At 40.2% G+C, this 26,306-nt stretch overlaps 1 protein-coding gene across 1 annotated transcript; it reads right to left on the reverse strand.

Moving 5' to 3' along the window:
- Positions 1-876: 876 nt before the first annotated feature.
- Positions 877-25,105, reverse strand: LOC140373839 (cathepsin K-like). Its single transcript, XM_072460534.1, has 8 exons — positions 24,998-25,105; positions 21,500-21,626; positions 9,894-10,016; positions 6,589-6,744; positions 4,858-5,076; positions 3,590-3,755; positions 2,381-2,489; positions 877-1,443 (listed from the first exon to the last, which is right to left on the reverse strand). The coding sequence occupies exons 2-8, from the start codon at positions 21,620-21,622 to the stop codon at positions 1,344-1,346; spliced, it is 996 nt and encodes a 331-aa protein (XP_072316635.1). The 5' UTR covers positions 21,623-21,626; positions 24,998-25,105; the 3' UTR covers positions 877-1,343.
- Positions 25,106-26,306: the final 1,201 nt, after the last annotated feature.

The raw sequence follows: 26,306 nt of genomic DNA on the forward strand, positions 1-26,306 counted from the left end.
AATATTGAAAAAATTGTGTTCGACCCACAATGGCCGACTCCCTGTGGGGTTTAGGGAGGGGTCATGATATATTTTTTTAACTTGTTCTAACATGAAGTATGTTTGTACCAATTTTCATAAGTCTAATGTATTTTGAAATTTTAGGTGGCGCTATAGCGAGTCATTTTGTGTCCAAAAATCCACAAAACCAATCCTGAATATTGAGTCGAAATTATTTTTTTCTTTCTTAAAGGACTCATATCATGCTAAATCGACTTTTCAGAGCTTTTAACCATCTTAGAGTGCTATTAGTTTCTCATAAATATGCCCAAAGTGTTTTTTGGATTGATTCCTGCAGTCTTTAGCAAGAGAATAGTCACTATCCTTCCCCTCAGATGAACAGACGCCGGCCTCGTCCTTCGACTCGGGCCTAATAATATGTGTTTCAGTTGTCAGAATCAGTGCTGCTTGTTGAGTCGCATCACATTTTTACACAAAGTTTCATAGCTCAAAACACAAAATATGATGGTAGCTGTGTACATGGTACTGCTCTTCACCTTGATTAGTGGCACACAACTTTCCAAAAATACCTCATAGAACCTCTATTGTCCATGTTTAACCCTGTTCAGCATGTGAGCTCTATCTTAGAACTAATGTCTCATTGTCAGATGTTCCAGAAACACTTAAACCCTGCGGCGAGCTGGCCCCTGTCCAGGCCCCGCCTAAGGCCCAAAGTCACTGGGATAGGCTCCAGTCTATCGAATGGGAACAAACAGTAGAAAATGAATGAATGAACTTGGAATGGAAAAAACTGTCATATATAATTCTTTTTTCTGGCCGTAGGATTTATTAGACAGGACAGTTCACCGGGCAGCACAGACCACTCAATATTAAAGGTAGGTTCTGAACAAAACTTTTATTAAAATTGATAAAAACATATACAACATAACACATAAAACATCAAGTATCAAAGCAGAGATTCAGATTAACAGGATAGATCGAGTCATTGCCCAGCAACGCTCTTCACTACCACATTTCATTTCTTTTGTTTTTTTAAACATTTCTAAATAGAATCAATGAAAGAACAAGGAGGAAGTACGGTGAGATGTTGTAACTTACTGAAATGTGCATGTTTAATGTTTCAGATACTAATTTGCCACACAGATCTAAATGTAGGTTTGTGTATTCCTCACATTAATGATGTGCAGCATGATGTCTGCTTCCATTCTCACCACGGCCTTCTCTGGACACATTCTGGGCTCGTTCTCCTGGTGCTTGAGGACACTTTGCTGAGCGTTCACTTACAGTTACATACAGTTCATTCATTGGAGCATGTCCAACTGTAGTCGATGCTATGTTACCATTCACATGAGGGGGTAGCTGGCCAGGTTGGCTATGCCACACAGGTTGTCACGATTACGCGCCATCAGGATGTAGCCCTTGTTGCCCCAATCCTCTCCCCAGCTATAGTCCAAAAGAAACAGAACAACATCCGTTAGTGAGTATATTTGTACTTGATACATATTCATATATATTGTTTGGTAATTTGATACTCCCACTTGACTAAAATATTTGGCTACACTAATATTTTTGGAAATAAATGCTTAATATTGATACTACAGTATGGGATGGAAAATGTTGTATCTCTTGTATTTATTGTCTATTTTATGCCTTTCTTCTTGATTTGATCCAAGCAATTATCAAACTCCAAAGGAATTATGTATTAGCTGCTAAACTATCAGAACTAACACTACAAGTAAACAGTTTATTGTGCAGCTACAAAAAGGTTTCAAAATATAGTCATCTGGAATATATTGTAAATTGAGATGACTGAAGGTAGAAAGTACAGAGACGTTTACACTGAAATATAGGAAAAAAAATGTGCATCTTGGAAATTCTCATTAAATCATGGACCGCCTCAAACGTTATAAACTTGGACGTAAACCAAGTCTATCTGTCAGAGAGATTCACAATGGTGCTGGCAAAACATGAAAGTTATGTATTAAATTAATTTGACCAAATGACATTACACTATTTTTGGTCTGTAGGCTTTATTAGACAGGACAGCTGAGCGTGAAAAGAGGATGAGAGAAAAGGGAGCACATGCAGAAAATTCAAAGAAAGAGTCAGGATTCAAAGTTAAGACACCGTGGCTGGGGCATGTGTGCTACCACCTAACCACTGGACCACCAGACAGCATTTCTCTTTCATATTTGAAGCTACAATATAGCTTTACTTTTTGTTGAGTCCAGTTTTTGTCCAAGAGCAGGCCTATAGGCTACAATGTATTCCAGACATGGTCCTGTCACAAACATGGCTGACAGAGATATAAAAGACAATCCAACATGGCGTGTATCATTTGGCCGGCGCTATGAGCCACCTGCTGCTTCAGAAGACGCACCTGTTCTTGACAATCCAGTACTTCTTGCCTTTGACGGTCACTCCAAAACCCACTGCCAGCACGGCGTGATTGATGTCGTCTTTGTTACAACTGGGGTCGTAGTAGACACCTGGGCACAATGCGCATGAGCTGTGAGTGAACCCGGACTGCAGAGCCCACGTTCTACACATGCTTCATTTTTCTCTTTTTGACGCTTATAACACACATTTGTGACATTGTATTGAAGACATTAACTATTGAGACTGTGGACATCAAAACCTCTAACAAAGCTGTTACTCTTTTGTGTTCTTTTGTTTCAGTCAAATTTTGATTTTGTTCATCCAATTGTCCACATTGGTTGACAAGTTGCAAACACTTCTAAGAAAATTCAATCTCCTAAAATGTGGTCAAAACTACTTAAAATAAAGCTTTTTTTCAGTCTTGCCATTTTAAACCTAAAAAATAATGATTGTCACTCAAACACAACAAGAACACATACATTTTTATATCGTTTGTTTTGTTGTACTGTTTTTGTACCATTACGATACATTCTAACTTTGAAACTGTGATGATTTTCAAATATCCAGGAAAGTTAATTCTAAACCCAGAAATAAATTGCTGCGTCTAGATTAAACAAATACAATTAAAATAGTTGTGTGTATAGTGCATCTTGTTTTGCGTCACAAATTGCTAAATCTAGCGACCCTGGACATTTTACTATGGTATCTATGGTACTTGAGTTAGCGGTCACTCAAAATCTACACTATAGTATGATTAAAGTATTTTTTGGGGGGGATATTCATTTTTTGTCTATATCGCTCACCCCTGGTGCATGACACAGATGATTTTGCCTTGGCAGATCTTCCGCAAAACGTAATAATAATAATAATAACTTTTATTTATATAGCGCTTTTCAGTGACCCAAAGACGCTGAACATAATAAAAAAAGGGGGGGTATTTACAGACAGGGGGGGACAACACGTACAGAACACATTAATATACAGATAAAATGAACAAGACAGAAGAAGTAGAGAGAAAAAGATGGGGATGTAACAGGGGGTAGAAGTGTAGGCAATGGGGTAGAGGAGGCTAGGGGTAGGGGAGGTCATAGGCTTGGGTGAAGAGGTATGTTTTTAGGCAGGATTTAAATGTTGTGAGTGAGGGAGAGTGGCGGACAGGTTGGGGGAGGGAGTTCCAAAGTAAATCAATCTATTTGGAAAAACTCCTGACCTTTCTGATAGAACTGGAAGGAGGTGAGGGTGGCGTCTATGCCCACAGACACGGGCCCCACTTTCCACAGAGCCACAGCCAGCGCGTGCTCGTTGCCCACCGGGATCTCCTTGAAGCCATTGCACTGGGCCGCCATCCCGGTGGAGTTGTAGCGACACGGCTGATCCTGCACACAGACAACGTGCGTCATGCTAATGCTAACGAGTCAGGCTACATGGATTTCAGAAGTTTTGCAAGGGAAAAAAAACAAGTGTGTATTGATTGATTACCGTATGTTCTGCACTATAAGGCGCAAGGTGTCAATGACTATTTTCGATCATTTTTCACATAAGGCGCATTCAGCGAAACAAAACGTGTACCACACAAATTCGCTTCAAGAGCAGTAATCACAACCAGAATTAATCCATATATAAGGCGCACTGTCGTTTTTTGAGAAAACGAAAGGCTTTTAATTGGCCCTTTTAGTGCGGAAAATACGGTAGTTTGTCGGACTTGTAGAGAATTTGCAGTAAGTTGGTTAAATTGGTTTGGAAGGCTTTGGTCAGCCAAATAAAGAGCAAACTAAATGACAATAGAAGAATACTTACATCGATTTAGTAAAGATTTGTTTATCTTTTTTATTTGGATGTAGTCACATGCATTTTTCTATTCAATTCCAAGGCTAGTTTCATTTCAAATTATTTTTCCCTGAACCTTTTTCTTAACATATTATACTTTTTTCTAGGTAGCTACTATTGAACTATATCATAACTGGATCATCATTTAACGATTTGTTCATTGTAAATCACAATATTGATCTAAAATGGCTTAGTAATAGAAACAGGTCCATTGACTACGTATTCAAAACTGCAGAACTGATAAGCCCTGCCTCGTGACATTTCACTGTAACAAGCAGCAGATTGTCATTTACATTCTTATTTTAGAAAAGTGGTTACGTGATATCTTGTACCCAACATGTGTCACTCAGAGTCTTCATTTTTTCATATAATTGCTAAGTACAGGGATGTGGGCGGGGATAGGAGGTAGGTGAAAACACTCGAGCCTTAGTTGCTGGACAGTACAGGATTACTCAAACATGCAGGAATCAATCAAAATAAAACTTTGAGGAAACTAATGATGAGGAAACACTGTTGTAACATGGCTAAAAGGAAATTGAACAATACGTTCCCTTTCATTTATTTGACAAAGTTGACATTGTTGACATTTTTTCTCTCGACAAACTCTTAAATCGATCGCCAAACTAATATTTGAGTGGTGTGGATGTGTACCTCTCCGACGTAGGGGTAGGCCTCCTCAGAGTCGATGCCTCCGTTCTGCTGCACGTAACTGAAGGCGTTCGTCATGTAGCCTCCTCCACAGCCGCTGTTCTCGGTCACACAGTCCACCAGGTTCTGAGGGCTCAGGTCCACGATCTGGCCCGTCTGCTTGGCCAGCTGACCCTCCAGCGCCCCGGACGAGCTGAAGGCCCAGCACGAGCCACACGAGCCCTGCAGATGAGAGGAGACAGTTAGGAGACATGCTGCAATGTGGTCATTTTAGTGTTTAAGTCACATATTGTTGTGTATTAAGATGAAAAAAGAAAATAACATGGATGCTGTCCGTACCATTCCTATTAGACAAGCTTCATGAGACAAGTTCCTGTTTACATGAATATTTATGTTGAGTTTCAGGATTACTTCTTCCCAAAAGCAGGTTTATGTTCTTTCAAATACTTCTAAAATGTAGCACTGATGCCATGGTATACAAATTCAGACTTGCATTATTCATTCTGTTCTGAAACAAGTAACCTTAAGAGGTCAATATCTGTGTGAAGATGCTGCTTGTTTTAAAATAACCTTTATTGGTTATTGTTAACGTCCATTTATTTATTTATTCATGCTTCATCAGGTCTGCAGTTTTTTTTCTATGTTGAATCTACATTTGTCCACTTGGGGGCAGCATTGTACCACTTTGTGCAGATATAAATTGTTCATTGAAATTACCTCATCGGTCATGGAAAAATATTGCACTCAAAAAATGAATTACATGTGTTTTAATACTCTATAAGTAAATACACTGTCTATAATAATAATCATACGTTTTTTAAGTATAATCACACCTGTATTCACTGCTGTTGAATGTGGCTGTGTTTGAGACTTGTGTGTGGCCAAGCCTGGTTAATGTTCTGATGGGTGTTGCATAATTAATAAAAACAAAAACAAAGATTAGGTCAGATTACTGTAGCATTTTGGCAGAGATTGAGTGATTGACATCCACATTTGTATGTGTGGATGAGATAATATTTCATAACAAAACATGACATCTGTATCAATAACTAAGGTAACTATTAGAAGACACAGATGTACACTACGCTAATATTCCCAGCGCTGAGCCATCCAACTGTCCTCTATTTAGCATCAGAGCATAACATGAGTGAGCAGCTATACAGTGTCAAATGAATCCAAACAGCAGTGAAAAAAATAGGTTTGTTGTTAACCTCTAACAGCTAATGCCTAATGATAACAGTAGCCTAAACCAGTTTGAGGTTTTGGATTTTTATGCATTTTATAAAGCATAAAACATGTGAAGTTATTGAATATAAGTACAAATATATTTTGTTTACCGCTTTTATATGATGGGCAATGCTACTTCAGCATAAAAATGGCTATAGAAAGACATTTAGGCAATAAAATTAGTGAGAAGTTATATATTTTTAGACAGTATGTTGTCAAATGTATCCAAAGATATTGAGTTGCAGTAAATTAAAACACAAATGACTCCTTTTGGTGATGCTAACAGTAAATGCCAGTTTGAACCTCTGGATTTTTATGCTACGACAATTGATTGAAACGTAATAAACACTTCAACTGTATCAAGAAATATGGTTAGCACTTTTGTTTGATGGGTAATGCTATTTCAGCATGAGGAAGTCAACACATAGAAACAAAGTCAGACACTGTTAGCTAACTTGTGAGCCGCCAGTGAATCTAACGTTAGAGGTTAAGAGGTTGTCAGTTGACCTGGTTCTTGACGGAGGACACCATTCCCCTCTTGCGGTAGTCCACGGTCTTGGGCAGCCTTTGCACCTCAGTCTTATCAAACGACATGACGTTACTGCCGTTCTTTTTCACATGAGAAGGAATACCAGCTACGAACATGGCCCACTCCTCGGACGTCTGCACAAGAACATCGACAGAAAGGTCAGTGGACAAAAAATGAAATAACAGTCAACTGACAATTCAACTTATCATTTACTGTGACTTTTAGAACATTGGCATTTTAATTCATGCCTCAGATTATCCACATTAGGAGGCTAAAGTCTGGCTATAAAAAGGGCTATAACAGATTTCTACTGTTTAGTGACCAATCGTGACACAAAGAGGTAGTTAAAGGTCCACTATGTAACTCTGTGTACTCTACCACATAGAATAAAGTCATGTGCACTGCCTTTAACTTTATGTCAGATGGAGAAGAATAGACAAAAAACACAAAGAACATTAAACATGTTGTATATTTAGTAGTAAAATCTAAAAAAAAAATCTAAAACAATTTAAATAGCTAAATTATGTTTCATATTTAAGTGGATGGACCATGTGGGGGAAATTGATGCTTGGATTGAAGCTAAAACATCCCAGTACAGGGCTGTATACTGAAGTAGTCAAAACTGTAGAGTCACTTTTCTTCCTTTTCCAAGCCATTTGAGGTGAAATTGTCAGTGTCACTAGCTAGATATGGAAATATGTTTTTAGAATTAATATCTACTGAAAAGAAAAGAAGGATTTGAACTGATGAAGTATGGTGGCTTTGTGCAGTTTTTTGTATTATGCTAAGATTTAAGAGACAAAAGAACAAGAGATACAGAGGCGCTATCCCCTAAGGCTCATGCATGAGCTAAACTGCTCAGGAAGAAGGGTAAGACAAAAACTACTCATACTTCTTAATTGGTCGCTTATGAAAGTGAATAGGTCCATAAAGACGATGATTAACCATTATTTAAACTTGGCTTATGCACGTACGTACATTGAGTGCATTGCCTGTACTCTGAATATTTTGACACTCAAATCGTCCCAAGCAATTCAACTGCTTAATTAAAATGGAAGCCAAACGACTCATTTTTGCCAACCACCTGTTCCTGCAGAAGCAACCCAGTATGTCTGCATTGGTTATAATGAATTTTCATGAGAAGTATCTAAAAGAAATTTGACAAACGTTAGAAAAAATCCTGACAAAGTCTATTATCACGCTATCCAACAGCATAACAAAATCTGTTGATGAAGTCAGCATTTCTGATGGAGAGAATGAGCATACTAACTCATTTTTCCCATAGGCTTTTTGTAAAATTCAAATATTAAATATATTGGCAATATAAGGACACAGTTTGCGGTAATTAGTGCCCATATAGTGGTGGTTTTCAGTCCATAAACAGCTGCGAGACTTTCCCTTGTTCTTCATTTAAAAGAATAGAGCCATTGCAACAGAAATGCCGATAAGTGGAAAAAAAGAGGAAAAAGTGGGCAGGTAATGAGGTGAATAGGCTGGTTTCAACTTGATCTGGTATCTGACCGGTTCATCTTTGGAGCTCTTCAGCACAGTTATGGCTCCAGGGTCTGTCAAATTAAAATACCTGAATTATACTTTTTAGTCATCCCAGCAACTCACAAAACTATGTTTATGGCTTTTTGAGATGAGGCTAAAGCTAGAATAAACAAGAAACTACCAGTTTGTGTTCAGCTTTTTCTGCATTTATTTTACTTCTCTGTGCCGCATTTAATCATCTCTTTATGAAACGCATTGGGTTTGGATAATGTTAGATGCGTTATGCACAGGATGCACAGGACATTTTTTTTTACATTTTGAGTGCCGTGCGTCGATAACCAGGAAACGGCTGTTGCTAAAATGCTTTGTTTTGCCGTTCGAAATAGAAATTCAGCAATTTGTCATACTTTGGTAAGAACTAAATATCTTTTGCTTTATATGTTATTGTCCAATAACATAATATCCAGTTCCACGGACTATTCACTTTGAACCCCTCAAACAGCCAATTACGTTTCATTTGAGAATGTGTAAACACTTTCAAGCTGTACCGAGGACAATTCATGGAAAATGTACCCAAACAGGATATTGGCTGAACCGATATCTTGGATCTTTACCAACATGTTTCCTGAATCAACGACTATACAGGTTCCAATATCGGTATCGGTGCATCTCTTGTGGTAATATCATACAGTCTACAGTCTAATACTGTATTTTTGTCATCACCAAAAAGACAATTTAACCAGCCACATCTCAATTTAACTCTGCAAACCTTGTGATGTTGTTATGCTGCCTCCTGTATCCGAACCGTCTGCTTCTCTTGTCTCTCGAGTGCATATTGTTTCCATGTCGCTAATGAAAGAGGCCCGTCATGTCGTATTTCACACTTCCGCTTCCTCCCTGTTTTGACAGCGCTTGTTACAGAAGGCGTCTTAAATGCATATGTGGAATCATCAGTCACGGCCCGCACTGACACCTCTGTGTGTCTGCGGTGGCTGATTTAAAGGCCACGGCGCTGTCTAGTTCCACCCCGCCGCTGCGCCGCTTCCCCCGTGTGCCGGAGAGGAACGGAACCCAGCGGAATTAATCAGAGAATTTACACACGATATGCTAATACTGTCTGCGGCCATGTGTCTTAGGCAGAATGTGATAGAAGATAAATAAAGGGCTAAAATATCTAGATATTCATTATCATTATTATTATTGTTCCAGGATTCTGTTCAAAGTTCACGTATAATTATGTTTTTAAGCACTTTTCACAGCGTTACCGTGACAGCAAAAAAGCTAACATACATTAGCATGCTAACAGCACAGTCAATTTGACCCTAAGAGCTGGTTTTACAACATCAGATATTTTATCTGAACTGGGGCAAAACAAATTTTACTTAAATATTGCATGAAAACAAGTGGGTACAACCACTTTAAATAATGACTGTCTTTGCGATTTGCTCATTGTGAACATTTAAATTGAAATGTGTATTTATTTGCGATAATTCTTCCTGCCTTGGATAAAACATAAAGTTGAAAGCTTTGTCTGTAAATGTAGGCACATGAGTGTATTAAAGGTTGGCTCTTACTGTCAGAAAATCTAAAACCCTCCAGTCCCAACTCACGCCTTACTACTTTAACCTTAGCCTTATAAAGATAGCAAACTATGCCGTTTTTTATTTTTATTTAGGAGGATTGATTTTAAAGATTTAAAGAAGCATTTACAAAATCGTATGCAATTTTATCCAAGTTTTAAAAAAATCTTTCTTAATGGCAAGATATGTATTCTTTTGTCCAAACTCACCCAGTCGCTGAACTGGTTGAGGCCCTGCCAGAAGGTGTGCAGGCCCAGGTCGGCCTCTCTGTTGTGGGCCTCCACCATTCTGTAGTTCTTCTCCCAGACTGACCTGCGCCACGCCCCCTCCTCCTGGAACACCACAAAATAACATTATGAACTCAAACATGTCCGCGCTGACATCTCTATTCTCTATGAAGCATCTATCGATTAGCGTCATGTTGATAAAATGTATCAACATGGCGCTAATAGATAGATAAAACAAATAGCTAATAAAACAAAACAGGAAGCAGCACTTCTTTTTAATAGTTAGTAGTGCTGCTTCGTGTGTTTTTTTTTTTTAATCATGGTTCATTCCCATATCCCCAGCATAATGAACGTGTGACATACCAATTTAAAGGCTAAAATAGCATGTATGTTTTTCTTGATTTTTTATTTTTTTTTCATATTTAAGTATATTAATTTAGGCAAATAGGACACAATTCCATTTTAATTAGCAAAGACAGGCAGCCATATCTGTCACAGCCCTATTTCACTAATGAGGCCATGGAAACCAGTTCACATCCACACACTCACTACTTTCTCTACAGAATAGTAGTATGGCACAGCTTTATTAGTGTCTTATACCAGTCCCATACTAATATTCAGTAGACTTGTTGTATGATATCTTTAAAATATTTGCTCTTGAATTTTTAATTTCTTGATTTCCTGCCACGCTCAATTTCCACTTTGGAATTGGTGATTATGCCAACAAATGCTTCTTTTATACACAGCAGTTACATAGTCTTGTTATCTATTACCATAACAAATTATCTTCTTGTTTATTGGCCAGAAAAATGCTGATGCTATTCTTCGCTAACCGTGTGACTGTTGAAGCAGTACTGACTCAACCCGGGCGCTAAATGCAAAAACAAAGCTGCTGGTTTCTGCTGACGACACAGTTAGTAACACATGTGCAGGGGCATGCGTCCATAATGATGCAGCACAAGTACAACGTGTGAAAGTGTGCAGGGCTCAGGGGGGTGCGCCAGAGTTTAAAGTCCACAGCGGCGGCACCTATAGAACAGCTGCAGCATTGACCTCCAGCCCCAGGGGACGGGTCAAGGAGACAGATGCTAGCACTGTGCTGCTGACTGTTGTTTTTACATGCTAATTGTACAGTTAGAAATGATCAAATGTAGAGGTTGAGTTATTCATCTGTCGGAAAACATGATAATTGCATCTCGTTATGTGGAGATTGTGAGTTTTATCAATCGGTTGACCTTAATTCATGCTGAAAAGTCCTAAAATCGCACCCCAGCTTTAAGGCACCCCAGCTTTAAGGCACTACAGCTTTAAGGCACCCCAGCTTTAAGGCACCCCAGCTTTAAGGCACTACAGCTTTAAGGCATTCCAGCTTTGAGGTACCCCTGCTTTAAGACATCCCAGCTTTAAGGAACTCCAGCTTTAAGGCACCCCAGCTTTAAGGTACTCCAGCTTTAAGGCACTACAGCTTTAAGGCACCCCAGCTTTAAGGCACCCCAGCTTTAAGGCACTACAGCTTTAAGGCACCCCAGCTTTAAGGCACCCCAGCTTTAAGACATCCCAGCGTTAAGGAACTCCAGCTTTAAGGCACCCCAGCTTTAAGGTACTCCAGCTTTAAGGTACCCCTGCTTTAAGGCACCCCAGCTTTAAGGTACTCCAGCTTTAAGGTACCCCTGCTTTAAGGCACTCCAGCTTTAAGGCATCCCAGCTTTAAGGTATCCCAGCTTTAAGGCACCCCAGCTTTAAGGTACCCCTGCTTTAAGACATCCCAGCTTTAAGTCGGTGTAATCCCTCATTCGTCCAGGCGTGTTCCATAGTAGAAAAAGCTTCAGTTGTAGTCATCTGGACTCAGTTTGAAAAAATAGACGTTTCGGCTCTCATCCAAGAGTCATTGTCAATAAAAGAATTTAGATCGAGAACTCCGATATTAATACTGTTCTGTGGTAAGACCCGCCCATTGGGAGGAGCCTTCCTGAAGTAGAAAGAGTTGTTTGTTTCAACAGAAACTCCCCCCTTGTATCTACCGAGCTAGCCTATTCAGAATTTTAATGGCCTATTAGAATCCTCTTTGTCTTTGTGAGACCCTGGCTCAACCACCCTGAGTACCTGATTAGCATCTAAATGTCCTGGTCCTGGTCCTCTACCTTTCCAGGGGTTCAGTATTCCATTATAGATACCAGGAAGATTGAATCTGAGCCCTCCATTTCTGTTTAACCTGTTACCACCCACCTGTCCGCCGGCGGTTCCGTGGTCAATACCAGCAAGCCATACATCATTTTAAAGCTTATTTTCTCAACAAAACGAATATGTCATTGATTTACATTGAATAATATGCCCCAAGAAGCAATTGCCAATAGTTTGTGAGAAAGTCTCAACTTTTACAAACGCATGTCCTACCTGTTTGCTGTTTATGACGGACGAAACGGCTTTAATTCTGTACATCCTTGTACTCAGTCTGTCCGTAAGGAATCATTGAAAAACAATATCCACTTGTATTTTTCCTGAAGTTATCCGATTTCGAGATATTGTCAAGTAAACAAACTTTTCTTCGTTTCTCACCGGACGAGAATGCGCTTGTCCGCCGCATTTCTCCGTCCATAACAAATGACCTGTTTGACTTATACGATAGTGTTTGACATCGATCTCTTCCTTAGACTGTTTCCTACAGAATGAGACCATCCACGAATTTTTCTGTCACCGGGTTTGTTTGCTACAGCCTCCGGAGAAAAAAAATTCGGCGCTTCCGAAGCGCGCGTCCATCTTTGTTTTTAGCCCTTAGCTTCTGCTAGCAGGCACGCAGGAGACTTTGAGTGACATATTATTCTAGCCAGTCAGGAGACCTTTTTCCTGATAGGCGGGACAAAGGGTTTATTTACACAGAATTCTCCCTGTTCTCGTGCGTAAGGCTCCGGGAAGGCTGTAAAGAGCCAGATTTCTCGGCAGGATTTTGCGCATGTTTTCTGATTTTATTAGCCTTTTGGACGTGCATTTTGTGAGATGTATGTATTATTATACCAATACAAAAATAAAATAAAAATATTATAATTTTTTTTTTTTTTTTTTACCTCTATATGGGAAATTCATGGGTAAACTCATATTTACACATTTTCACATTTTTTTTTTTTAGCGGTTATAATTGCTATTAGTGGCCTACAAAACATCAAAATGTATGTTTTATGATCATAGAGGAGCTAAAATTGTAATAAAACAGTTTGGCACAGTTGGCACATATTTGGATCACTTGTTCCGAATATACTTTTTGATACAAAAAGGTCAACAGCACCAAAATGCCTGTTCCTAGAGCTCTGAAACTTTACACAGTTGTTGTCAACAAGATAAACATCATGTACAGTGAACAGCATATGCACACAATGAAATATGTCATGCTCAGGACCATTACAAATTGACAATATTCAGGCGAGACTAAAAAAGGATGTTTTGTTTATGTTTGGGCCTCTGTAGTGTAAGTTCTGAAGCCCTGACAGTGTTCATGTGCACATCTGCAGAAACTAGAAGGCCTAAGCTTTCTAATTATGCATCACACTTGCATGTGGAACATAAGATCCTCTTTTAATAAGCAATGCCATTTGGGTATGTCCAACCATTGTGCACAGGGCGAAAATAGGTGGGTGGTAACAGGTTAAAGAAGGTCTTTCTTTTTTAACAAAAATAGCTTCCTTGACTCCTCTTTCAAACCATCTTTTCTCCCTGCTTAAAGCCTTCACCTCACCGTCTTCAAACGAGTGATTAGAGGCTTCAAGATGGAGATGCACGGCGCTCTGTGGTCCTGAACTTGTATTTCTTCTGTGCTGATAGAGCCTCTTGTGTAGAGGCTGTTTTGTCTCACCTATGTACCGTTCTTTACAGCTTTCTTCACTGCATTGGATCGAATAAACTACATTGCTCTGTTTTTGAGTCGGCAACTTGTCCTTAGGGTGAACCAGTTTTTGTCTTAAAGTGTTTCCTGGTTTAAAATAAACAGGGACTTCGTGTTGTCTAAAAATTCTCTGCAGTTTTTCCGACAGGCCAGACACATAAGGGATAGAAACACCCTTCCTTCTCTGTTCAGTTTCCCTTTTGTCCTGCTTCTTGGTTCTCTTCACTCTGTTGAGAGCCCAAGCGGGGTAACCACAGGCTGAGAGGGCATTTCGGACATGTTTTTCCTCTTTCTTCTTGCCCTCTGAGCTGGTGGGCACACCTTGAGCTCTGTGTTGTAAGGTTCTGATCACACCCAGCTTGTGCTGTAGTGGGTGGTTGGAACCAAAGAGCAGATACTGGTCCGTGTGTGTAGGTTTCCTATATACTTCTATTTGGAGTTTCCCGTCCTCTCCTCTGATCGTGGAACAATCAAGAATTTTGGGCCTAAAACCTTGGATTTAGTTCGGGAACTCGAATCTGTAGCCAGGAAACTAGCAGACAACAGGAATCACTTGAGGTTCAATCTTAGATGCAGACAGAACAACATGATCCCGAAGAGCCTGCAGATCAAATCACCGGTCAGAGGACACAGAGCAGAGAAGATTTGGAGAAGGAGCCTTATGCAGATGCTCAGTGAAAGGATCCAGGAAAACAACGTCAGAATTGATAAATTGAAAGACAGAACAGGAACTTTACAGGAGAAATTAAAGGATAAAGTGAAACATCTCCAACTGGACCCAGATGACCTCATGGTTTCATATGATGTTGTGTCCCTGTTCACCTGCATCCCGACCTCTGATGCAGTAGCAGCAGTGAGGATCAGACTGCAGGAAGACACCACCCTACAGGAAAGGACCAAACTGACACCTGAACACATATGTAAACTGTTGGACATCTGTCTGAACACCACTTACTTTCAATTCCGGGGACAATTTTACAGACAGATTCATGGCTGTGCCATGGGCTCGCCCGTCTCTCCCATAGTGGCCAACCTGTACATGGAGCACTTTGAGAAGAAGGCACTGTCCTCATTCTCAGGCATAGCCCCAAAACTGTGGCTTCGCTATGTCAATGATACTTTTGTAACAATCAAGGAACAAGAGCTGGAAACCTTCTCTGAGAACATCAATGCTGTGGACCCACATATCAGGTTTACAAGAGAAGACGCTAAGGAGAATCGCTTGGCCTTTCTTGATTGTTCCACGATCAGAGGAGAGGACGGGAAACTCCAAATAGAAGTATATAGGAAACCTACACACACGGACCAGTATCTGCTCTTTGGTTCCAACCACCCACTACAGCACAAGCTGGGGGTGATCAGAACCTTACAACACAGAGCTCAAGGTGTGCCCACCAGCTCAGAGGGCAAGAAGAAAGAGGAAAAACATGTCCGAAATGCCCTCTCAGCCTGTGGTTACCCCGCTTGGGCTCTCAACAGAGTGAAGAGAACCAAGAAGCAGGACAAAAGGGAAACTGAACAGAGAAGGAAGGGTGTTTCTATCCCTTATGTGTCTGGCCTGTCAGAAAAACTGCAGAGAATTTTTAGACAACACAAAGTCCCTGTTTATTTTAAACCAGGAAACACTTTAAGACAAAAACTGGTTCGCCCTAAGGACAAGTTGCCGACTCAAAAACAGAGCAATGTAGTTTATTCGATCCAATGCAGTGAAAAAAGCTGTAAAGAACGGTACATAGGTGAGACAAAACAGCCTCTACACAAGAGGCTCTATCAGCACAGAAGAAATACAAGTTCAGGACCACAGAGCGCCGTGCATCTCCATCTTGAAGCCTCTAATCACTCGTTTGAAGACGGTGAGGTGAAGGTTTTAAGCAGGGAGAAAAGATGGTTTGAAAGAGGAGTTAAGGAAGCTATTTTTGTTAAAAAAGAAAAACCTTCTTTAAACAGAAATGGAGGGCTAAGATTTAATCTTCCTGGTATCTATAATGGAATACTGAACCCCTGGAAAGGTAGAGGACCAGGACCAGGACATTTAGATGCTAATCAGGTACTCAGGGTGGTTGAGCCAGGGTCTCACAAAGACAAAGAGGTTTCTAATAGGCCATTAAAATTCTGAATAGGCTAGCTCGGTAGATACAAGGGGGGAGTTTCTGTTGAAACAAACAACTCTTTCTACTTCAGGAAGGCTCCGCCCAATGGGCGGGTCTTACCACAGAACAGTATTAATATCGGAGTTCTCGATCTAAATTCATTTATTGACAATGACTCTTGGATGAGAGTCGAAACGTCTATTTTTTCAAACTGAGTCCAGATGACTACAACTGAAGCTTTTTCTACTATCCCAGCTTTAAGGAACTCCAGCTTTAAGGCACCCCAGCTTTAAGGTACCCCAGCTTTAAGGTACCCCTGCTTTAAGGCACTCCAGCTTTAAGGCACTCCAGCTTTAATGCACCCCAGCTTTAAGGCACCCCAGCTTTAAGGTACCCCTGCTTTAAGGCACTCCAGCTTTAAGGCACTCCAGCTTTAATGCACTCCAGCTTTAAGGCACTCCAGCTTTAAGGTACCCCTGCTTTAAGGCACTCCAGCTTTAAGGTACCCCTGCTTTAATGCACTCCAGCTTTAAGGCACTCCAGCTTTAAGATACCCCTGCTTTAAGGCACTCCAGCTTTAAGGCACTCCAGCTTTAAGGCACTCCAGCTTTAAGGCACTCCAGCTTTAATGCACTCCAGCTTTAATGCACTCCAGCTTTAAAGTACCCCTGCTTTAAGGCACTCCAGATTTAAGGCACTCCAGCTTTAAGGTACTCCAGCTTTAATGCACTCCAGCTTTAAGGTACCCCTGCTTTAAGGCACTCCAGCTTTAAGGCACTCCAGCTTTAATGCACTCCAGCTTTAAGGCACTCCAGCTCTAAGATACCCCTGCTTTAAGGCACTCCAGCTTTAAGGTACCCCTGCTTTAAGGCACTCCAGCTTTAAGATACCCCTGCTTTAAGGCACTCCAGCTTTAAGGCACTCCAGCTTTAAGATACCCCTGCTTTAAGGCACTCCAGCTTTAAGATACCCCTGCTTTAAGGCACTCCAGCTTTAAGGCACTCCAGCTTTAAGGCACTCCAGCTTTAAGGCACTCCAGCTTTAAGGCACTCCAGCTTTAAGGTACCCCTGCTTTAAGGCACTCCAGATTTAAGGCACTCCAGCTTTAAGGCACTCCAGCTTTAATGCACTCCAGCTTTAAGGTACCCCTGCTTTAAGGCACTCCAGCTTTAAGGCACTCCAGCTTTAATGCACTCCAGCTTTAAGGCACCCCTGCTTTAAGGCACTCCAGCTTTAAGGCACTCCAGCTTTAATGCACCCCTGCTTTAAGGCACTCCAGCTTTAAGGCACTCCAGCTTTAAGGCACTCCAGCTTTAAGGCACTCCAGCTTTAAGATACCCCTGCTTTAAGGTACCCCTGCTTTAAGGCACTCCAGCTTTAAGGCACCCCAGCTTTAAGGGCAGATATTTGTGAAGAGTTAGGGGGAAAATGCCTTTTCAGGAAACAGCCTTTTAAGTTACAATGTCTCATAAACTTGAGGATGCACATGGATTAAACGTGCAGATTGGATAATGCGTGATGCTGCAGACTGGCAGCAATGCAGTACAATTATGTGTGTCCAGAGTGTGTGAGAGAAACTACTGGATTGTAGTTGCCCAATGTAACATATCACATCATCTGGCTTCCCCTCGTAAATGAATGAGTGTTCCTGTTGTCAGTGCCATCATTTTGAAAGCTGTTTGGAGAAAGTGGGTCTACTTCTGTTTGTGAGTGGAGGATTTGAGCGACTGGCAGAGGATGAGAGCGAGGCAGAGACAGACAATCCTCATTGTGCCCGTCCTGCTTTCATTCCACTGTTGTCTGCTCCATCTGTGTGCAGCGCTCCAGGCCAGAACCACGACACGAGCAGCTCCCGCACCACTCATCATCTCATACATATGCTCCAGTCTGTGTTTTGTTTCAGAACGCTATTTACAATACTGAATGTGCAACTTGGCAAAGGCAACAATGGACAAGCAGCGGTGACGTTCTGCTGCGATGAAGCTGATCTGCTCAGGAAGGTGCGATGACAAGAAGGGATAATATGATATAGTAGTTGTGTGTAAAGAATGGAATGGAAAATGATCTTGTGAGATTTTTTCCTTGCTTGGAAAATAAAAGGGTTAATGCTGGTAAATTAGAATATGTTGTTCCAAAAAAGCGGTACAAAACTATTAAATAAAGTACATTTAAAAGTTGTGAGGCCAAAATTGTGAACTGAACAACACCAAATATGGTAAATTATGTCCAAATCAGGTTTTGTTTTGTGTAATCTTATGTCTTGTCTTGTTGAGTTTTGAACACATGTAAAATAAAAAATAATAATAATAATTTTTCAAAGAATACAGATTTCTGAGATTTTGTTTTTTTAAAAGGGCTCGCACTAAGGATTTTTGAAAAAAATGTTGCATTGTTTTACAAATTGTGCAACTTGGAAACAACATTCTAGTGAATATTCAGTGATGAGTATTTTGAACCATTACATGACTATTGACAACATGGCACTAACAGATCAATACTTCATCAGAAATTCTCTTTTCATTTTTAATATAGGTATACTTACTTATTACTACACAACTTTTGCTGCATCATTACAAGTCATTTAATAATAATCACAGTGCCTCTAAATTTGGGCTTTTCAATCTTTTCATACCGAGAACAAACCAGGAAATAAATATTTGGCTGTTTGGAGTACCAACGAATCCAAGACAGGACCGTTTTGAAGTCACACAGAGAAACGGTACATGAACATTGAACATTTGACACAAATTAACATTTTAGCTACACAACTTCTTTTAAATGTCATTCTCCAAAGAAATGATTGCAATTCCTCTCGAACTGGATATGGAAGTAAAAGTGGGCAAGACAGAATAAGATTTAGGACGACGATAGTTTTATACAAAGACTAGCCCAGAGGGGGTAAAATATGGATATAACTGAGTGTAAATCGTGCCAACACTAGAACCGCTGACAGCTCTACAGCTCTACAGCTCTACAACTCTACAGCTCTACAACTCTACAGCTCTACAACTCTACAGCTCTACAACTCTACAGCTCTACAACTCTACAGCTCTACAGCTCTACAGCTCTACAACTCTACAGCTCTACAACTCTACAGCTCTACAGCTCTACAGCTCTACAGCTCTACAGCGCTACAGCTCTACAACTCTACAGCTCTACAGCTCTACAGCTCTACAGCTCTACAACTCTACAGCTCTACAACTCTACAGCTCTACAACTCTACAGCTCTACAACTCTACAACTCTACAGCTCTACAACTCTACAGCTCTACAACTCTACAGCTCTACAGCTCTACAACTCTACAGCTCTACAGCTCTACAGCTCTACAGCTCTACAACTCTACAGCTCTACAACTCTACAGCTCTACAACTCTACAGCTCTACAACTCTACAGCTCTACAACTCTACAGCTCTACAGCTCTACAGCTCTACAACTCTACAGCTCTACAACTCTACAGCTCTACAGCTCTACAGCTCTACAGCTCTACAGCGCTACAGCTCTACAGCTCTACAACTCTACAACTCTACAGCTCTACAGCTCTACAGCTCTACAGCTCTACAGCTCTACAGCTCTACAACTCTACAGCTCTACAACTCTACAGCTCTACAGCTCTACAGCTCTACAGCTCTACAACTCTACAGCTCTACAACTCTACAGCTCTACAACTCTACAGCTCTACAACTCTACAGCTCTACAGCTCTACAGCTCTACAGCTCTACAGCGCTACAGCTCTACAGCTCTACAACTCTACAGCTCTACAGCTCTACAGCTCTACAGCTCTACAACTCTACAGCTCTACAGCTCTACAGCTCTACAGCTCTACAACTCTACAGCTCTACAACTCTACAGCGCTACAGCTCTACAGCGCTACAGCTCTACAACTCTACAACTCTACAACTCTACAACTCTACAGCTCTACAGCTCTACAGCTCTACAACTCTACAGCTCTACAGCTCTACAACTCTACAGCTCTACAACTCTACAGCTCTACAGCTCTACAGCTCTACAACTCTACAGCTCTACAACTCTACAGCTCTACAGCGCTACAGCTCTACAACTCTACAGCGCTACAGCTCTACAGCGCTACAGCTCAACAGCTCTACAGCTCTACAGCTCTACAACTCTACAACTCTACAGCTCTACAACTCTACAGCTCTACAGCGCTACAGCTCTACAACTCTACAGCTCTACAGCTCTACAACTCTACAACTCTACAACTCTACAGCTCTACAGCGCTACAGCTCTACAGCGCTACAGCTCTACAGCGCTACAGCTCTACAACTCTACAACTCTACAACTCTACAGCTCTACAACTCTACAGCTCTACAGCGCTACAGCTCTACAGCTCTACAGCTTTACAGTTCTATAGCTCTACAACTCTACAGCTCTACAGCTCTACAGCTCTACAACTCTACAGCTCTACAGCTCTACAGCTCTACAGCTCTACAACTCTACAGCGCTACAGCTCTACAGCGCTACAGCTCTACAACTCTACAGCTCTACAGCTCTACAGCTCTACATCTCTACAGCTCTACAACTCTACAGCTCTACAGCTCTACAGCTCTACAGCGCTACAGCTCTACAGCTCTACAGCTTTACAGTTCTACAGCTCTACAGCTCTACAGCTCTACAGCTCTACAACTCTACAGCTCTACAGCTCTACAGCTCTACAGCTCGACAGCTCTACAACTCTACAGCTCTACAGCTTTACAGTTCTATAGCTCTACAACTCTACAGCTCTACAGCTCTACATCTCTACAACTCTACAGCTCTACAGCTCTACAGCTCTACAACTCTACAGCTCTACAGCTCTACAGCTCTACAACTCTACAGCTCTACAGCTCTACAGCTCTACAACTCTACAGCGCTACAGCTCTACAGCTCTACAGCTCTACAACTCTACAGCTCTACAGCTCTACAGCTCTACAGCTCTACAACTCTACAGCTCTACAGCTCTACAGCTCTACAGCTCGACAGCTCTACAACTCTACAGCTCTACAGCTTTACAGTTCTATAGCTCTACAACTCTACAGCTCTACAGCTCTACATCTCTACAACTCTACAGCTCTACATCTCTACAGCTCTACAACTCTACAGCTCTACAGCTCTACAGCTCTACAACTCTACAGCTCTACAGCTCTACAGCTCTACAACTCTACAGCGCTACAGCTCTACAGCTCTACAGCTCTACAACTCTACAGCTCTACAGCTCTACAGCTCTACAGCTCTACAGCTTCACAGCTCTACAGCGCTACAGCTCTACAGCGCTACAGCTCTACAGCTCTCCAGCGCTACAGCGCTACAGCGCTACAGCGGTACAGCTCTACAGCTCTACAGCTCTACAACTCTACAGCTCTACAACTCTACAGCTCTACAGCGCTACAGCTCTACAGCTCTACGTGGAACCAGCATTGATGAGGCACACCAAATACAAGCATGAACGTGAACGTAAAACGATAATGCTACATACCCCATAACCCCATAATAATGCTACATTCCCCCATAATAATGCTACATACCCCATAACCCCATAATAATGCTACATACCCCCATAATAATGCTACATACCCCATACCCCCATAATAATGCTACATACCCCATACCCCCATAATAATGCTACATACCCCATACCGCCTGTTGTGTGTGGCCTTCCACTCGTGCCAGCGTCCGTCCAGCTCCATGTCGGCCAGAGGCAGGCTGAGGGTGAACCCCAGCAGCAGCAGAGCGCACAGTGTCCCCAACATCATGTTACTCTGGGACACACAACTACTGACCTATTGACATGAAACAAAAAAACAAAAACTGACAGAAAGCTTAAAGGGGACATGTTACGCAAAATCAACATGAATGAGCTTTTAACCTTGTTACAACAGTGTTTCCTCACCGTTAGTTTACACCAAGATGTATTTTTGATTCCTGCAGTTTTGAGTAATCTTGTATTCTCCTGAAAATTCCTGTATTTGCCTACCCTCTACCCTCTTTTTCTATTTGAAAAAGGAGGACTCTGAGCGACACATTTCAAAAACATAAATATGGTGAAGTCAATGGACCTGTTTTTTATTATCAAGCCATTTTAGATCATTGCTGTTTACAATGAATACAATGTAAACGGATGATCTACTTATGTCATGGTTCAATACTAAGTACCTGAAAAAAGTAGAATATATCTCTTTTAACCAAACGTCTCTTGTATTGAGTCAAATAGTAGCAATAAAATTCAAACAGTACGATTGCACAAGAATGACCTAAATTCATTTGTTTTAAATGTGACCAAATAAAATTCAATTAAAACTTCTTAGACTTAGACTTCTTTGAATATTGTTTTTTAATTTTTTTATCCAAGTCTCACAATGTCCATACTTTACACGAACACATTCTACAGCATGAACACAAACTGCTTAAGATGCACTGTGTATATTTTCTGGTGGATGGTCAACAAGCTTGAAGTTATTGTATTTGATTATTTAAGATGAATATGTTTAATATTCCAGGCAAAGCAATATTAGCGACACGCGAAGGCGGTGGAGCACATTAGTAAAGTTACATCGTGCACCTTTAAGCTATTGGTTATTTATGTCAGTACGATGCAGAATTGTAGAAATGCCACCCATTCTCCGACTTGTTTGTCTTGTGCATTCATTATTGTCATAAAGCTTTCAGAGGTAGTGATCGTTTTAAAATCAAGATGTTTCCACGACGTAGCTCTCCTGGATGGATGCGGTATTACACCAACTTGCATTTTACACTCCTGCGTGCTCGCTGAGGTCTGAAGGCCAGTTCAAACTTCTAGTCCCAAAAACGAGACTCAAAAGCCGAGGCGACCGGGCCTTTTCTGTAGCTGGCCCTAAACTTCGGAATGCTCTTCCTCCACATAAAGACTGCACCTTCAGTTGATGCTTTTAAGTCTTGTTTAAAAAAGCACTTTTATTCACAGCATTTAACCCGGCATGAGAATTTTGTGGTCCTCTGGCTGTCTTTTATTATTTTATGTTGTTTTTAATTAGTTTTTATTCTGTTTGTACGTATTTTAAATATTTTTTTAATTGTATTTATTTTTTTATTTTATTTTTTAACCTACTTTATTTGTGCTTGTTTTGTACTCCGTGCAGTACTTTGGAGACTTTGTGTTGGTAAAATTTACTATACAAATAAAGTTAGATTGGTTTGGATTAGTGTTATATTTCAAAGTATTAGGACAAAGCTTTTCATGTTGTTTGCAGTGAAATGGAGCAAAGGATCATGGTCTCTGTAGTGCCTAGTGATACTTTTACCATGTAGCTGCAACAAAACATTCGAGGCGCTTCCCAAAGGAGATCCTGTAAAAGCTTTGTCAGCAACTTAACATCAAAGTCAAACCCAAAGCGTTGCCAGAGTGGGGGGTGCGGCCTCGGCTCCCTACGGTCTGCACATGGAACTTAGAACGTTTCATTTTAGCTAGATGTTTCAGCATAAAGCGCTTTCGATTAGGGTTGCACAAACATGTTATTGAAAACTTGCAGGTTAGGTTTGTAGTTTGTTATTGTATATATAAACTCCACACCTATAGCAGCCTTATTCTGTTTTTTTCTTTTCTTTTTTGAGTATTTAGTGTCAATATTAAAAATGTACTGTATGGTAGTGCGCAATATTGATATAAAACAGCTAAATAACAGAAACAGGTCCATTGACTTCCTGTTCAAAACTGCTAAATTGATGAAAAAAAAATGGCTATGTGACATCCTATGTGGGGATGTCACGATATCAAATTTTAGTGTTATGATTAATGTGAGAAAGAGAGAATATATAAGAGAGAGAATATCTTAAATTTTCTTTTATTTCCATGGTGTAACATTTTACTGTTTTTCACTGTCACTGTTTGTGACCTGCTTTATAACATTTTCTGAAAGACAAACTAAAGTTAAATGTGCCAGATAAAAACAAGTTCTTTACATTTGGGTCTATTTTTGGGGTGCGTTTGTTTATTAGCACGACGGATCACATCGCATCTCTCGTCTCCCGTAGATTTCAGTCTCTTCTGAGTCAGCTCGAACTGTCTTTCTCCGTCTTCATTTTGTCCCATACACTGAGGGAACTATATTATGATAGATCAATGCGTTTAGACACGCAGAAACATGCTGCTCTCGGGGGACGAGCCACACGCGGCTGCAGGTGAGCGGTAGGTGCGTTCTATGATTGATACGTGGCAGGACTAATTGGCAGTCCACGCCACGAGGAAATGAGACTCAGATTTGGGCCAAAAAAATCGTCCATTCAACCTTTAAATTAGCTTCTAAAATTGTCACAATTACAATGTTTTTGTTTCTTACAATTGTATTGTGATCTGAATGATCACATCGATTAACCTAATAATCATGATATTTCTGAATCTTAAGTATACATTTTGAAAAGTGGGCGGAGATAGGTGGTAGGTGAAAACCGACTTTTTAAATCCTTAAATCCAGGACAAAACAGGATTAAGCAAACACGCATGAATCAATCGAAATGCAACTTTGAAAAACTAATGATGAGAACATGTCACAAAAAAGTCATATGTAGTTATAAAGATAGAAAAACATACTTTCTCCTATCTGTATGTCACTATAGCCTCTTTTATTTTTGCATTTAAATAACTTCTGTACATTGGAAATACATTATAATTCCAAGATCTCGGTTCTCTCTCTTAAACTGCTCTTTTGTTAAGTTTTTCATCCAATGACAATTCTAATATTTGTTCTACATGATATACTTAACGCTGATTTAAACACAGCATAAAGCGTTTTGTGAAAATTGCAATATTACTCATTTCTATATCGAATGAACGGATATGAACAAACTTTGAATATTCATCCCTACAATATCCATAACCCTTCAGAAAATGACTTCCGTACGATATCTGATTTTCAAACTTGATGACTTCGCCTACTTCCCACACATTCATTAACATGGCATATCATTACTTTTGCTTGCCTCAGTGAAAAGCGCCGTCTAGAATTAGGCTAACGTTGTCACGATCTATGCAAATTCCCAGCTGTTCTGAGTCAGTTTTCACAGCTCTACTTCTTTTCTTTGTTTGAATGCTTCGGAAAGTAGGGCAAGAAGCAAACTCCGCTGAAGTTCGAATAACAGAAGAAGTTACAGCTTACCTTGAGGTTTAGTTGACGTCCGGTCTCTTGGCTCGTTGGCTGCTTTCTTCTAACGCAGAACTCGTTTATATGGATGGAATTTGAGGAAGTTGACAGGTTTGGGAGGAGTTGTCCTTTTTTCTCTCTCTCTGGCTGGACGTTTACATCTGGTTTGACTCGAGTAGCGTTGAAAAGCAGATGATGTCAAGTGTCGGGTTACACACTGTCTGAAGTCTACAGCCTGGTGGTGGAAAAAGTCACTTCTCGGTCAGTGCATGGAAAAAGTCAGGAGTGAATCATAAAAAACATTCTAACACAAACATTTGTGAATTCCAGCATGAAGGGCGTAATAATCAGTGACATATTATTGATTCTGTATAGCAGTGAAAGATAGCAACACTTTCAGACCAAATGCTGTTAGATTTAGTTTCACTTGCCTTTCAAATGACCAAACGATTAAGTGAAGTGTACGGATTGTAACTGTTGGTGCGATGTAAAGATACTTTACTAGTAAATTAAATGATGGTGAAACTAGAGACTGAAGTTGTGTCTTGCCAAAGCTCGGTCTCTAAATGGGTTGGTGATTTGATGCCTGCCTCCATCAGTACTTACTGTTGTTGTGGCTGCTTAAACAATGTTGCAATGTATCACTGTGGTACTCAAGTACAAGTAATAAGTGTTGTCATTATAAAAATGCCTATAAGTAAGAGTATAAAAGTGACTGGGAAGATTTGTATTTAGGTTTTGATTGAACAGACGGAGAAATGTGTTCACAGTACTGCCAGTAAGTATTATAACTTATTACCTATATATATATATATATATATATATATATATATATATATATATATATATATATATATATATATATATATATATAGGTAATAAGTTATAATATATAGGTAATACGTTATAATACTATAAGTTATATATATATATATATATATATATATATATACATATATACATTTCAGAATCAGAAACAGGTTTATTTCCATTGTCAATGAGCAGAGTTCACAAACATAGGAACTTGCTTTGGTGATTTGGTGCAACATAAAAAAATGTACAATGATAAAACAACCTATATAAGTCAAAAAGAGTAACAGTTTAAATCTGCTATGGGATAAAAATAAAAATAGGCTATAAGATAAAAAATAAGAATAAAAATAGGCTTACTATGTAAACAAATTTACAGTGGAATACGTATACATACATAGTGCAGAAAATGAACAGTGCAGTGAGTGATTAAATTATGGTTAAAGTGACAGTGTTTAAGAAGTGTTCATGAGTCCGACGGCAGAGGGAAAGAAACTGTTCTTGTGGCAGGTTC

Source organism: Eucyclogobius newberryi, unplaced genomic scaffold (genome assembly GCF_026437365.1).
Source record: "Eucyclogobius newberryi isolate DKJ021-1_F unplaced genomic scaffold, fEucNew1.0.hap1 SCAF_3, whole genome shotgun sequence".
In the NCBI taxonomy this organism is placed as follows: Eukaryota; Metazoa; Chordata; class Actinopteri; order Gobiiformes; family Gobiidae; genus Eucyclogobius; species Eucyclogobius newberryi.

What these genes read in the sequence shown, in the direction of transcription:
- LOC140373839 (XM_072460534.1), bottom strand. Translation starts at nt 21,622, where the DNA reads ATGATGTTGGGGACACTGTGCGCTCTGCTGCTGCTGGGGTTCACCCTC. An exon ending in CACACAACAGGCGGTATGGG is followed by an intron (nt 10,017 to 21,499) that starts GTATGTAGCATT and finishes GTGGTGTTCCAG; the next exon opens with GAGGAGGGGGCGTGGCGCAG. An exon ending in CCTACCCCTACGTCGGAGAG is followed by an intron (nt 3,756 to 4,857) that starts GTACACATCCAC and finishes GTCTGTGTGCAG; the next exon opens with GATCAGCCGTGTCGCTACAA.